The sequence below is a fragment of the Neodiprion fabricii genome, chromosome 7 (genome assembly GCF_021155785.1).
Source record: "Neodiprion fabricii isolate iyNeoFabr1 chromosome 7, iyNeoFabr1.1, whole genome shotgun sequence".
NCBI classification, from domain to species: Eukaryota; Metazoa; Arthropoda; class Insecta; order Hymenoptera; family Diprionidae; genus Neodiprion; species Neodiprion fabricii.
The window spans coordinates 2,626,286-2,641,376 of NC_060245.1; the positions used below are offsets into that span (position 1 = coordinate 2,626,286).

The window sequence follows — 15,091 nt, forward strand, 5'->3', positions numbered from 1 at the left end:
AAACAAATACGTCTGATAGAATGATGAATACTGACGACAACAATAATAATATTAATGTAATAATGATAATAACTTTTCAACGAACAACTTTCATTTATGATAAGTTTGTATACATATATACTTATAGTGAAAAATACATGCAAACTATACTTTAATATGTATTTATGTATACGTACGGGAAGATATCATGTATTTTTAATTTTACATTTTCTTGCTCGTTACAGAGTGTCCGTATATTATGCAACACGTTCTTTTTTCTTCTTTATTATACATAACTTTTCATTTCTATAAACAAGTTTTCAAAATTCGTTTCGAATTGCATCGATAAATCCCGAAATAAGAATAACGGCTACGTTAAGTAATTATTCATTCGCATAGTCATTTTATATAATATGAAATTTCAAACTTCAACGCGCCGCTCAAAAACTATAAATATATATATATATATATATATTTTTCATTTATTAACATAACATACAACGGTGAAGACGGTGATGTACTGCACTTCACTGTTAAAAAATAACCGAATTATTGCATATCGTTTGTTGAAATTGAAAGAAAAAAATAAAAATGTTAACTAATTTTTTTACTTTTATTCAAAAGTCTGTCTCGTCGATTGATCGAGATATTTATTCTCACGTAGGTGACTCTCATTTTCCACCTCGTATTGATACCACTTTTCGTTGATCGTCCTTATATACAACTTTCCTGTATTCTATTCGATCTGGTAACCACTTCCGGTTGATGAAATTTCGCGTGGGCGGATATCGAGGACGACACCGGCCGTTGGGGAAGCCCCGCAACACCCTTGTTTGATCTCTGCAGGCTGTAGTATACCTGCAGCGCAAAACTAAAATATAGAAGCGAATAGCGTCGACCTCGGTTGTTATCAACAAATCCCCTGCATGCTCGAAAAGCTCCGAGAAATTGCGAGACAGAGAGAGAAAATTGCGGGGAAACAACTTCGCCGAACTCCGAAGCGACGAGCTGCCGCAAATTCTACTCCACCGAACTAGAAAGCTTCGGTGAAAATTTGAATTTCGATATTCCGATCAAGTTCGCATCGCTGTAAGATAATCTTGGTTTCTGGTTCGACGGAACACGGGATGTGTTCTTCATTTTTTTTCCTTTCTCCTTTTGCTTCGTTATTACAGAGATTCGAAATTATACAACGACGAGAGAAACGGGGAAAAATATTTTTTACATTAATTACCACTGTCGCAGATTAATGACGAAAATTCGGGGCAATGATTTCGATGAAATTGAACGTAGGAAGTTTCTGACGGGCTCTACAACTTTTTTCATCAATCATACAGCTTCTTTTACACCGAAGCTTATTTCTTCTGATCAGAAATAAAACGTGTATTCGGCAATGAAATCGAACATGCGGCAAAATTTGATGTCACGATTTTCATGATACTGTATACGATGGAAAGTATTCACAAAGTTTAAAAATAAGTAACTGATTTGGTTTTTTTTTTTTTTTATCCTTTGCGTAATATTTTCTACTGAAGTTAATTTCGCAAGAAATATTTCCGAGGTATTTCAGAGGTATAGAAATTTAGAAAAACATGAAAGAAACATCAAATTTCAGCGACGATTGTTAAAAGAAACGAAACCTGTCTCGATATCTAATTGAACCGATTGAATAAAGTTTGAAAGATACTTACGTTTTGATTGTTTCGCTGATTGTAGGCGTCCATCGCCATCTGTTTGAAGTCAGCCATCGTCGGTGGCTGGGTGTAAGTGTTCTGATGATGAAGGGTGTGATGATGATTCTGAAGAAAATTCGAATCAATCTCGGCGAGTCGTGGATCAGGCTGAAGGTCCACCTTCCGTTGTACGGTAGGTTTTTCATCCGGCAGAACGTCACCCAAACGTAAATCCTTTCTTCTACGCTGCGGTGGAGTTTTGTAGATAGGCGTATACGTCAAGGGTCTCCTCTCTGCGAAATTGACAACAGGCAAGAAGAAGAAGAAGAAGAAGAAGAAGAAGAAGAAGAAGAAGAAAAGGAAAGAAGAGAATAAAAAAAGGATTGCAGGATGAATAAGCGAAATGAAAACCGCGAGATATCGAAAAAAGTGGGAATAGTAGTAGAATTTTAATTTATCACTAAATTTCAGTATTGGGGAAAAAAAAAAATGTATTTCAGTTGTTTTGAAAGAGAATTGATACGGTTTTGTTCTTTCATCGTTTATGGTTTATCGCACATATAGCAAAGAAATGATCTCAAGATTTAATATTCAAGAGAAAACGTGATTTCAAAATCTATAGGAATAAAAGTTAAGCGTAAAAATATCGTGCAATAATGATGTAGCATTTCGGTTCCAACAAATTCTCACCGTAATCAAGCAGACATATCCAAAGAGCAAGACTTTCCCCAAATACTAATAATTGAATCTAAATACCTACCCAGAACCGAAACGAACACCAAAAACAAACCGATCGGTTGGTTCTTATTACAAAAACAGTTAAAATTTAAAAAGTCAAACTATACTTCTCGAGAAAAAGTTATAATTAATCGACGAATAATCCTTTTGGCAAGTTGGAAATACGAGCATGAAAAACCGTGCGGCAACAAAAAAATAAAAATAAAGGAACAAAATTCGCGTATCGCGCGTGCAATAAATTGTTAAGGCAGGAAATTGGTGAAAGTCAATTGGCGCAATGCCTCGGGTAATAAATCATTCGCCGGATTCTGACTCACCGTACTCGTTGGGGATGATGTCGGGGTCCATGTCGTCCGGCGTCTGCTTGCTTCCGGGGTGCATCGGAGTCGTGACCCCGGCCTGGGTCGGCTCCCTGGCGATCGGGGCATGCTTCGGACTCTGCCCTCCGCCCCTTCCGGTTGTGTGCTTCCGGTAGAGAGCTGCCAGGACCCCGGCCACCGCCAGGGCGAGGAGCGTCGCCGTCGCCGCCAAGCCAAGGAGGACCGGACTCAGGATCGAGGCGTCCGCGTTCCCTAGGATCGAAAAGAGGGAAATCGGGGTGAAAAAAGTCGGAGGACACGCGAGGTGAAGAAACGTGAACGGTATGCTGTTGTCAAAAACAGAGAGATGGACGAAAGATTTGTCATATGTTTTTTTTTTCGACGGGATGGCATGGAAATTTTTTCCGGAAAAATAACTTGTACCCGGGATAATTGTTTTCTCAAGATACTTTTCGTCTGTCGATCTTTCCGATGAACTTCCACGATGATCTCGAAAACGGCAGATAAAAAAATTTTAAACCGGTAGCCCTTGGCAGCCAAATGAAAAAGTTTTGAAAGAAAGAAATGGGAAAAGAAATGGGAAAATACAAACGCTTATTTAGAAAAAGTAATAAAGAGAAGAAAGTAAAGGTTTGTCAATAAAATATTGAAAATCGATTGATTTCGCGATATAACCGGAAGTTGAAATTAAACGGGACATGACAATTTTTTAGCTTTTTCATCCAGCTGTTTCCGAGATTTTTCTAAGACCCTGTTTTCACGGATTCTAGAGGTTCGAAAGCATGAAGATTCCTTGAAATTAGAAAAAGTGATTTGCGATCGTAATCCATACTTTTTACACATCACCGAAGGTGATGAGAAGTAAAGAGTGATATACATGAATATTTTTGAATGATGAAGCGATGGACAATTTTTTGAAATGAGATCTAATTAAGTTAGAAAAAGCAGGATTCCTACACTTCAAAATCGTTACACTAATTCGACTCCGCGTATATTACGTATACCACGATTTAGCCGGCGTATAAACGATCTCCGTCGATAATGAACAATTTGGGTATATGGCAAAGAGGAGGGCGAGGATCCTGCGCGTGCTGCAGTTCAGCGCTCGGCTCTTAATTGAGCATTATTGCTTCGGGTCGGGGGTTATATTCGAGTGAATTTCGCAGTGCCGGTAATTGAATGGCTGACAAAAGAGAGAGAGAGAGAGAGAGAGAGAGAGAGAGAGAGAGAGAGAGAGAAATAGGGTAATGACACATTTCGCAGCTGGTGCCATGCAACCATATTTATATATATTAACCCTTCTTCGTCAGCTGCAGGCGCAATTTTTTCCACCCCCGACACATCTTGCAAAAATTTTTCTAGCATACAACGGTCAAAGTTCGAACCTAGGTGATTTCTTTTTCATAATTTAATTGTTTCTCGGGATTGAATTCTTTTGCTATCCTCCTTCTTTCTCAATAATATTCATTTTTTTTTTAACTTTTGCATCGATACTTTAACTTCAAATTTGAAAACACAAACAAAGAGAAAAAAAACAGTGTTTCGAAAAGAGTTATTGAGACTTGTTGAGTTCCGTATCTACCAATTTAATCGCTCATTTGAAACGTTTGTGAATGATGATGTAATTTAATGATTCATTTCTTTATTTTTCATCCGTTTTCGCTTCACCGGTGGGTGTTTCAGCCTCTCGGAAAGTGTCCTTTTCAACCGCAGGAAGAAAGGGGATGTATATATGTATACGTATACCGTATAAACCACCAAAATGAGGAATACAGCATCAACGTAGCGCGTGCAAAAGTTACGAGTCAATTCCCGTCCCAAATTCAAGGGAATAAATTTGCAAACGCCGAGAGTTCCGCGGACCTAAAAGCCAGTCGAAACTCTCACCCCACTTTATATTTCTCTCTCTCTCTCTTTCTATACATATATATACAATATTTATGTATTCTTCTTCTCTCTCTTGGCCATTATTTGCGTCGCATAAAAATATAACGAGCTATTATCGTGCGCCTAACGTTACACGAAAGAAGAAGGAAGTCGCGGTTAAAGAGCAGGGTGCTAATGCCTGAAAAAATCAAGACGATGGTGTGGCCGTGACTCGAGTTGACTTCGAGCAAATGAGAGTAGCAAAAATAAAAAAAAAAAAAAAAGCAGAAGAAATAAGAATGAATCAATTAATGAATTGTTTCCCTTTTCACGGTTTCTTCATTCGTTTAATCTGTTTACTTTTCATTCCCTATCTTTTTTTGTCATTTCGTATTTCATTCCTTCACCCCGCTGATCCCCCCTTTTTTTGTTTTTGCAATATTTCCACCCTTCGCCTCTCGGTGCGTGATATAATGCGAATATATACTATACATGTACAATATAAGCCGTGTCGTCGCAAGGTGCTTTGATGTTGTATTGTTCGAAAGGAATTTCATTTAAACATCTCGGCAGCAACGAACAAACGAGAACAGAGACACAAAGTATCGCGCTCGGTTCTGCATATTTATTTATATACTGTGTATATACATATATGTATAAGTTGTGTAAAATATATTTACGATACATGTACCGAAATACGAAACTCTTTTTTTCACCCCCCAATCCTTGCCGCCTACCTTCGGCACGTTGAAGTCTAAGAATTTTTCTTTTGTGTCGTTGTTGATATTTATAACAATTTTTTTGCCTTTCATCTCGAATATTTTCACCTTCACATTGCGCTGCTTTTCTTCATTGGTTTTCGTACGCATGTGAAATTTAGAAATTTTCGGGTTATATTGTAAACGTTTTTCGTCACAAAGACGAAGTAGATTTACGTTGCGACGGAGAAAAAAAAAATATAACTTAAATGATCGTACGCTCACTCTTTTAATTTATGGAAAATTGCATTTTCGTGATTCATTAAATTTCACGCCTGCTCAATTTTTGTTAATTAAAATACTCAATCACTGAGATATGGTGATCTTAGAATTCTGTAAATTCAATTTGCGGTTCATTGAAATATCTAAAATAACAATTCTGAATTTAAAAAAGCAGTAAACAATTCACATCAGACAACGAATAAACCATTCGAGAAAAAGAAATGATCAGAATATAAAAAAAAAAACGCAGTAAAAAATTTTAATCAGTATCGCCAGTCTCGATCAGCGTTTTCAGGTGAAAACTTGAAGCTCCGGTATTTGAATGGAATAGGCTAAAAAAACGTAGAAAGAAAAACTTTCGCTTGACATTCGACACTCGGTATTTGCTGTTGCTGCTGTTGTTTCTGCTTCCGCTTTTTATGGGATACAGCATTGGCCTGTCCGTGCTTTTTGCTTATTCTTCTCTTTCACATTCCACTGCGCAGTATTCGCTTTCGTTCAAATATATAATCATCAAGACTCGTCAGCTGATGCGAATAATTAATTAATAAATGTGACGTGGTTGAATTAAGTAGCGAAATTTTTATACTTTCATTAGCTCGTGCATACATCGACATTGATCGTGTAAATAAAATATAAAACGACGAATTAAAGGCTCTCCGCTAATTGTCCGTTCAATACGAGAATGAATAAACACCCGCGTATAATAATATTGATGTACACATGTGATATGAGAAAATTAATTCCTCCTCTAATTGGATGTATTGAATTTTTTCACGTCTTTGTTTCTCCTCACTCGTTCAGCTTTCATCTGTAATTTATAACTCCTTCCCTTTTCCTCGCTCTACAGTTTCATTCGTTTCGTTTTCATTTTCTCTTTTATTCTCTTTCTTTTCCCTCTTTCCAGATGTTCTGGGACTACAATTGCCAGTGTAATAAATAATTAGCCGGCACGCGTTCTCAGTTGGAACTAGACAACAGTAGTCGATACGCATCGCGCTTTCTTCACCCGCTTGATTTGCGTCTCGTGTGTATGTGTGTAATAATAATAATTAAAAACGCTTATTTAATGATACATTAAAGTTCGCTGTGAATTGCGCTTTCCAAGAATCCACATCACTGTTATTAATATCCCGTTTATCACTAGGCTCGTCGTTGCGTCCCTCCCTTTTATAAGTATTATCCACTCGCCAGCAGGCTAATTGCACGCATTAAATCATATTAATATACGAACACGTAGCTTTCTGCTTGCACGCGTAATAATTTTCCACATGCACACTCTAATGAAATAAAACGCAATTCAATTTTTCTCCCATTCGGGAAGAAAAAATTATCCAATTGGTTTTCACTTCACACAGTCATTCTGTTTCTCATTTAAATCAATTACCGTTTTTTACTCCAAGCTTATTACTTTCCTCCATCAGCTTTATTTCTAATTTCAATTTCCTGCTGTTCGACTCGCTGCGAATAAATTATCAGATCAATAATAACCTTTGTTCTCGCTCTGTAGGACTTGTTTGCTTAATAGAAAAATAACTTGCCAATTAACCTGAGTAGTGCGATTCGTGTTCCGCGAAACCCGGTGGGTAATTAGCTTTATAATATAGATACGAATAAAGTATAACGCCTCTGCGATAAAAATTCAACGATCATTTTATACGCCTCGTTAGAAGAGAAAAAAGGAGAAAAAAAAAATGTAACATGAAAAGGAAAAGAAAAAAAAAATCGCACGGCTAATGGCAGGTATTACAGTTTGATCCCTGATTTGAATCGATCAGGTCTAATGGTAACGACATATGATACAGCTGAAAATGTCTAATGATCCGTAACGAATATTCCATGATCCACGAGTGACTCACCGGGGTTGTGATAATTTTTTTTTTTTTTTTTTTAGCAAACAATAAGCTCCCCTTATTTATTTGCATACGTTCGGAAGTTTTATTACAATAGAAGAGAAGTAATTTTTAAATCAAGTGTTCGTTTCGAATTGATTGGTGTTCATTTGTAACCCGCATGAGAGAGTTCAGTCCCTGGAAAAACGGTGAAACAAAAATAAAAACGGCAGCGCCAATTATTTGCAAAGATAGATTACCGTTGTTAAATATTTTGCACGGTTAAAGTGCGTGATTTATTTCACAACACTGAGTGATCGGTTCCTCAACTAGCTGAACGAAAAATTTATATCGTCTATGAAATTGCTTAATCAGATTCAATTACGCGTCATTTGTTAATTAATCGAATCGATTAATCGTAAATGAATAGAATATAATTGAGTTTTATGAGAAACATCGCTCGCCAGAAATGAAGATAGATTTTTTCTTTTAAATGTAACACTACGGGGGGGGAGGGGGGGGGGGGGGGGGAATAGAGTAAAAAAATGATTGAATTCCCGAATGAATTTGGATCCCCTTTCATTAAATTTGACAAGCACATATCGTTGAGAAATATTCCACGTCAGTGACGCGGTAAATAATGTATACACACGGTTTTAATTGCGTTTGGTTCAGAGGCGTAGACGGTTTGTCAAACAATGCCCAGCGTAAATGTTACGCAGATAAATAATGATAGATATCGACAGCTGATAAGTAGAAATATTAATGAAAATAAATAAACAATGGACATGTCATCTTGTCTCCTTGTGTTTGTTTATTTCACTTCCGTTTCCTGTATTTACACGAAAAATCACGGGAGATTTGGTTGTTTGAAAATACGCTGAGCCGTCAAATTTCATAATTGTTAGGTGGTCTATATGTTTGAATAATTGAAAGAACTTTAAAAGCAGTCGACAAGCTTGAAGAGAAAAAAGAATAGATTTCTTCTTCGTTATCCCTTACTTTTCTTGGAGCATGGATTTCTTTTCTTTTGCTTTTTCTTCTTTAATCCGTACCAGTGTTGGGATTAAATTCATTTATCTTAATAACGAAAATTGAATTGTCACACCTGTACGTACATTATAAATATAGATATACCTACAGCGGGAATTTTAATATCCGATAAATTACTTTCGTCCAAGTGATATTTAATTAACTTTATCAAAGTTTCAGATAATTTAAATACGTACCTCCTGTAGTTTACACGTACATCTCTACTTATTCTCAACGTGTATCGCGTGTTATATACCTATGTGCGAATCTCATCATCATTTCTAAGAAGTTGTCTAAAAATTATTGATCTGAAACTTTGCCGCGTCGAGACAATGAAAAGAGAAAGACAAAGAAAAGAAAATGAAACGAAATAAAATGAAAGAAGAGTAAAGAATCGATAATCAGTCAGAAGAAGAAGCGATTCACGAGGATAAAAGAGAAGAGCATAAATCCTTTTGACTCGTGAATAAGAAAAAATCGAAACTTTTATTGAGGATAGAATATCTTCCCTGCCCTTTTCACTTTTCCTTCACAATGGTCTGAGCAAACAATATCGTCCAGGGCGTCACCAATACCAATAAATTGATAGATGAACAAGTATATTATACACACACACACCTTCGAAGCTCGGTAGCATCGCCCTTTCAGCCCGCGAAGGTAGTTAAGCTAATTAATACGCGGAAAAGCAAAATTGACGTTCAGTGTACGGGCGACAGGCGCAAAACGACACCCGATAATTAATCGTAAGGCGCGTATTATTACTTGCCGCGTCGCTTTTCCACCCCTGCTACTCGTTTCGCGCCAACCATTTTGCTTCGACGACACCACCTGGTTGACAAATTAAAACGGGCACAGCATCGAGTCGCCATACTTCGGTACCTCGGTACAAGGTGTAAGGTACCAATCCCCTCTTAAATATTAATTTCCCATCCAAAGTATTATAATGGTAATTACACACCGTATGCAATATTGTTTCCATCAAATTTATTCGTCTCAAATAAATGCCCAAGTTTTATGGATTCTTAATGAGGAAGAAGAAGAAAATTTCTCTAATCGTTAATTATAAATATCGATGTAATACCGTTGCTTTCGTAAACGGGAGAAAAAAATTCTTCGCGATTAAGACAATCCCAGTTTTATTCGGTAAAATCCAATACCGCTCGATAAGTTCCCACCGTCGGGGCTGTAACGCAAGCCGGTCCAAAGCATCCGCTTCCAACGATATTGCAACTATTCCCGGGCTCGTGTGTGAATGGCTTTAGGATGCAATTCTCACAAAATTGACTTCTGCTTTCCAAGAAATTGAATCAATTTACAGAGGGAAATACGAAACCCGATCTAAGGATTCCGTTCCAGCTGTTTTCGGAAACCTGTTTCGCGAGTCTGTGCCTTCGACGTTCGGGAAGCTCTAAAACGAATTGAAACAAGCAGGAAAAATCAACCGGCTTGAACGATTTCAATATTCGCGAAAAACTCGGAAATGTTTCGACAGATTTTTATCAAAATTTACGTAGTTTTGAGTTCGATGAAGCCTGACCAACGGGCTAAATACAAGTTGATACTTTTTCAAGTTGGTGCCGAGAGGAGGAAAAAAAAAAAAATGCACATTGGTGCAAATAACTCAGGAATGCCTTGACAAATGTCTCTCAAAATTTGATAAACTCTGAGTCAAGAAAGACTGTTTTGATCGACATGAAAAAAATCAGAATCTGTTGATTCGTTCTCTAGAAGTGCAGATCGCACGAAAATTGATTAACCCATTTCGGCGAGGTTATATTCTCTGGAGTTCAAAGTTTTTCCTTTTTTCCTGAGTAGCACCCGAAGCACAGGAATGCACATTCTTGCGCCACAGACTGGTAAATAGTTTCGACTGAGTCAATATTGCAATTAGTCGATTAACCGCGAGAGAGAGAGAGAGGGAGAGGGAGAGAGGAGAACGGGGGCTGAGTCAGAGTTTGTTGGTCGATACCGAAGGGTCTGCAACTCGGCAGAACCGCACCAGCTGCAGTAACAGCAGAAACCAGCTGCACCACTAACGGCACAATCAACGAAACAAATTACTGTCAATCAGCAAAAAGTTTCCCCCGTGCAGAATGTGGGTGTGGGTCGGAACTGTGCACACGGAGTCGTTACAGGAACACCGTGTTCCTAGAATTGGTTGGTAATCAACGCGCGCGTGGCGTGACTCCGAATCTCTGTGCAGCAAAATCGCCGATCAATTAACCCCTTCGCTTTAAATTATCGTGTAACCCGCTGCTACGATCGAGGGATAATATTTGCACAAAGCTTTTTCAAACGTCGAAAAACTTGTTTCGACTTCGTAGCGCTTTGGGGATCGCAAGATTATTCGTTTAACGTGTTGTAAAAAAAAAAAAAAAAAACATTTGACGTATAAGTTAAGTAACTAGATTAACACACGTCACTAGATTTTTAGTGATTTCTTTAAAAACACAGAGAAAATACTTTCAAGGACTGTACGAGACTTCGAGTCACTCAGAAGAACTTCAAGCCTGTCCGGTGAAAGAAGAAACAAACGACCCGAAGAAAGTTTGTATTACCCTACTACTTTGCGTCAGAAGACCAAAACATTAGAATCCTTACAACTGTACAGCGAATCCGTCTATTTAAGTTTAAAATTTCCAAAAATATACAAGCAACGTGATTATTATTGACCTCGCCTTGGGAATCAAATCGTTACCTCTACTTTTTCCTCTTTCATCCAAAGTGACAATATCGGAGCTGGCATATCGAGAAAAGCTGGGTTTACCGAGTCCAGTGGTCTTATACGAATTTGCCGGTGACTGGGAAAACGAAGAAGCGAATCAAGGGATCAAGTTCGGCAGCTTGGTCAGGATATCCGGTTCCGGATACGCGGCTAGAACGGCTGGTCAAGGGAGAAGGAGGAAGGGAGGGAGGGAGGGATTCGACGTAATGGACTCCCGCATCCCTAACTGTGTAATGGAAAGTCATTGGTAACATACGGTCGTCGGGTCAACACTGGGTTAATTCAGTTTACCCTCGATTTCGCAAGCGACGAGAGTTGCTGCCACTGCAGCCCTGGCAGGTATGGCTGCCGCCTGATGCCCACCCACCCCGAAAACAAACCGACTGCAAATATCGATTCCCGCAGTCGAACTGCATCCATATTGAAATTTAGTGGAGGCACCTCGAGCTGATTGTGAGTTAGAGATTGGCCCTCAGACTCGGGATTTCTCGGAAATATATCTGATGGTTCTTTTGCCCTTCGTTATACATCGGTGAAAAAGTAAAGGCAGCACAGTTTTTCGGCAAGATATTTGGTACATGGGTTGATTTTGATTCAAGGATGTGTATTGGCTGTACATTCTCAACCAAAAACTAGTCTCGTTGATAATATTGTATACATTGTTAACGGATAAGAATCGAAAAAAAATTAACCTACAATGAAGACGATGAGAAAATTAAATTTGAGTAATAACGATGCTTAGAAGTTATCAACAAAATGTTTAAATAAAACACTGTTTAACAAATTTTCAGGGAACGTTTCTTTTTTTGTTATGTGTTTAAAAAATTTATTGATGATTTTTGTAACATTATTATTATTCAAATTTAATTTTCATGTCTTCTTTATTCCGGTGGATTTTTTCCGATTTTTATCTTATCTCAAAGTATTCAATACTGTCATTGAGGCATTGTATATTTTCATTGAGAATGTATAGCCAGTACATCCTTAAGGCAATAAGGCAGTTTCGTCCCTTTAGCCAGGTTTGTAGAATATCTTACTTGTTTCGGTTGTGCTATGAGTTTATTTAATCACTAAATTAGTCAGAGAGTATTAAAGTGAGTTCCCCAGCACTCAATTATTCGCAAAGCACTTTAGTACACTTTGATCACGCGGTCATTTACGTGTAATGCACGTGGCCACAAATGTCCACTACTTCAAAGTACCATTTTCATGTTCTCAGAAACGTAAAACTACATTTTCCGTGACTCAATTAACTTTAAAACGACTGAAGATGGAGATTTGATACTTTAAAAATGTACTCGGTTTATGTTAAGAATAAGCACTTCTCATCCTTGGTCTGATTCAACTTCCAAGATCTCCAAAAAAACATGCCGAACATTTCTTTCGCTTAACGACCAGGTGAATCAAAGTTCTAGGAAAGTATGATTACCATCTTATAGTTTTCTAACGACCTGATAACGTTACCAAATTTCAGCACCTAAACTGGTTAAGAAAATAGTAAGACTGACCAAGCTTCGATAGGACATCCAACGCATTTTACTTACCATCATTGTTATCAAGATCGAGACGAAAACCGGATTTTTCGGTCTTACGGATCGTCGCAACAGATGCACCGATTCCCACGAATGTTTTTCATATAAAATTAAACATGACTCACCAGTGGTGTACATGGCGACCCCCTTCAATGTAACGGGTTCCAAAATCGTGGCCTCGCTTCTGCCCTTGGCGTTGACCGCGTAGAGAAAGATGCGGTAGCTTCGTCCAGCGGTGAGTCCCGCGACCTCGAAAATGGGCCCGTGGGGCCCAGCAGGCACGGTTTTGTTCCTCACTATCCACGCGTCGTCTTCTTCCCCGACAACGTCGATTTGGTACGCCTGGATGGGAAGACCTCCGTCGTAACCTTCGGTACACTTAACTGCCAGACCGGAACCCGACTTTGGTCCCAGATCCTCAAACTCTAGATGCGCTGATAATTCGTTGGCCGTGCAATTGTGCAAAGGATACGGCCGCCCTGCTGCTATCACCTGAAATATTCAGGAAAATCACTCACGTAGAAGTCGCAAATCGTTTGAAAGAAACACAAGATTCGGAAAAATCGGCCAAGTGAATAAGACGTCAGACTGAAACTGAAACCTTGGTTTCCATTCTTTCAATTGATGAACAACAAAAATGATATTTCCAGAACCCGGTGCACAATGAAACTTCATTCTTTTTTCAATATCTCTATATCACTGTACACAATTTTTGATAAAGCTCAAATAGAATTATACAATAATATGACCATTACACATTTTCATGAAACATCGTCGCCTCTTGATATTCGACGTACCTGAAACCGGCAGGGAGTGCGCTGCTTTCCGACCTGATTGCTAGCCCAGCAAGCGAGCATCCCATAGTCGAGTTCAGTTGACGGAGTGTAGTTAAGACGGGGTCCGTGAAAGCGTTGATACTCCCTGAGGCTCTCCGCTATCGATGGAGTCCCCGGAGATTGGACGTTGACGTGTTTGGGCTGAGCAACCTCGACGAGTTCGCCAGAGTTATTGAAAGTCCAGTGGAAGGTCAACGGTGGCGGTCGACTCTCGACGTTGCAGACCAGCGATACTGTCTCCTGCTTCAAAGCACCCACGACGTTTTCGGCCTTACCTTCTTTGCATACGGGGGCAACTGAGAACAGACCAAATAAGAAAAAAAATGTTTGAAAATTTTTTCAGGAGATTTTCTGAGCCGGATCGAGGAGTGGATCGGTTTCAAAGAGACCTTGTGTTGTACCCTGAGTTTCAAGTATTCAAAGACGTTACGGGATCTCGGAGAGTCTTTTACGAGACTAGATTTGATACGTGTAAGTCGTTCCGGGACCATGATCCTCGTGGGATTTTGCGGACAGCAATGGACTCGATACGATCTAAATGGTTTCACCTCGTCACCTAGACTCGAAGAGCGATTAACCCGAAGATTGTGAATTGTCTTTCGTTAGAACATTGTTCCGTGGAACGCGAGATGCGGGGTGAACGATAAAGGAGAAACTGGTAGTCCAAGGATGTGGAAAAAGAATTCTCGTGTCTTGGGTGATATTCAAATTCTACACTCGACCGATGCGGTGTGTCGGAGAAAAGTCTTTGCAGTGTTCAGGGAGCAGGAGCGTCTCCCCCCTTTCAAGACTTGAACCAGCTCGTGGACCTCAGGCGTAGCCCATAACAGTATAAATAAGAGAAAGAACAATAAACACAAAGGGGGAAAAAGCGGAAAGAGGAGAGAGAAAAGAAGGGAGCAAGACTCAGAGGAAAAGGTATGAATATATTTTCTCTTTCTTTCAAGGAAACTGAGATGCGATTATGGTCGGTCTCCCGAGGCATTTCTATGTCTCGTTTACTCGACGGCTGTACGTCGACGGCAACGCCGGCGAAGAATTCGAGTCTCCCAGAACGACGACGACGACGACGACGACGAGGTTTTTTTGGATCTGTACAAAGCGTCAACAACCTCGTGGGGAAATCGAACCGACAATAAAAATGCAAAATGAATAACCGAGTGGCACGGTAGCTAGAACGCGATGGTTTTTTTTTCACCCAACCATGCACGATTGGTAAAGTTTTCAATATTCCCAAAGTTCAAAACAGCCCATCAAAACTCTGATCGAAATAGATCCGGTCGTTCTAATGCAATCGAGAAAACAAAACGCACTGTGCATCAAATATAGCTGGAAAATGGAGATGAAACCCGGTCCAGAAAGCGAATGAATAATGATGATCAAACGGTGAAATTCGACTGCCAGAACCGCTTCCAGAATCTAATGGGATATTGTAATTAACAAGCTGCAGATCGACTAACAAACAGTTTTGGGCTCGTACCTCTGGATGATAACCATGCACACTGATTCAAGGTACAACGTGTAACTACAAACTGAAAGCAAATGGTTCGGTAACGCTGTAATTCATTACTGGAAAGC

The 15,091-nt window shown here is 39.2% G+C and overlaps 1 protein-coding gene across 2 annotated transcripts in view; it reads right to left on the bottom strand.

Annotated features, from left to right (window-relative positions):
- The window catches only part of LOC124186350 (hemicentin-1-like), a 90,154-nt gene that overhangs the window by 8,272 nt on the left and 66,791 nt on the right, over positions 1-15,091 (bottom strand). Inside the window, exons 8-12 of one of the 2 annotated variants that reach the window (XM_046577976.1) lie at positions 13,475-13,809; positions 12,803-13,169; positions 2,708-2,962; positions 1,671-1,945; positions 262-837 (exon numbers count right to left, since the gene is read on the bottom strand). In XM_046577976.1, the coding sequence (XP_046433932.1) occupies positions 694-837; positions 1,671-1,945; positions 2,708-2,962; positions 12,803-13,169; positions 13,475-13,809 (1,376 nt within the window). In that variant the 3' untranslated portion in view covers positions 262-693. Of the gene's footprint in view, positions 1-261; positions 838-1,670; positions 1,946-2,707; positions 2,963-12,802; positions 13,170-13,474; positions 13,810-15,091 lie in introns of those variants that run through there. The other variant, XM_046577977.1, reaches the window with a different exon arrangement.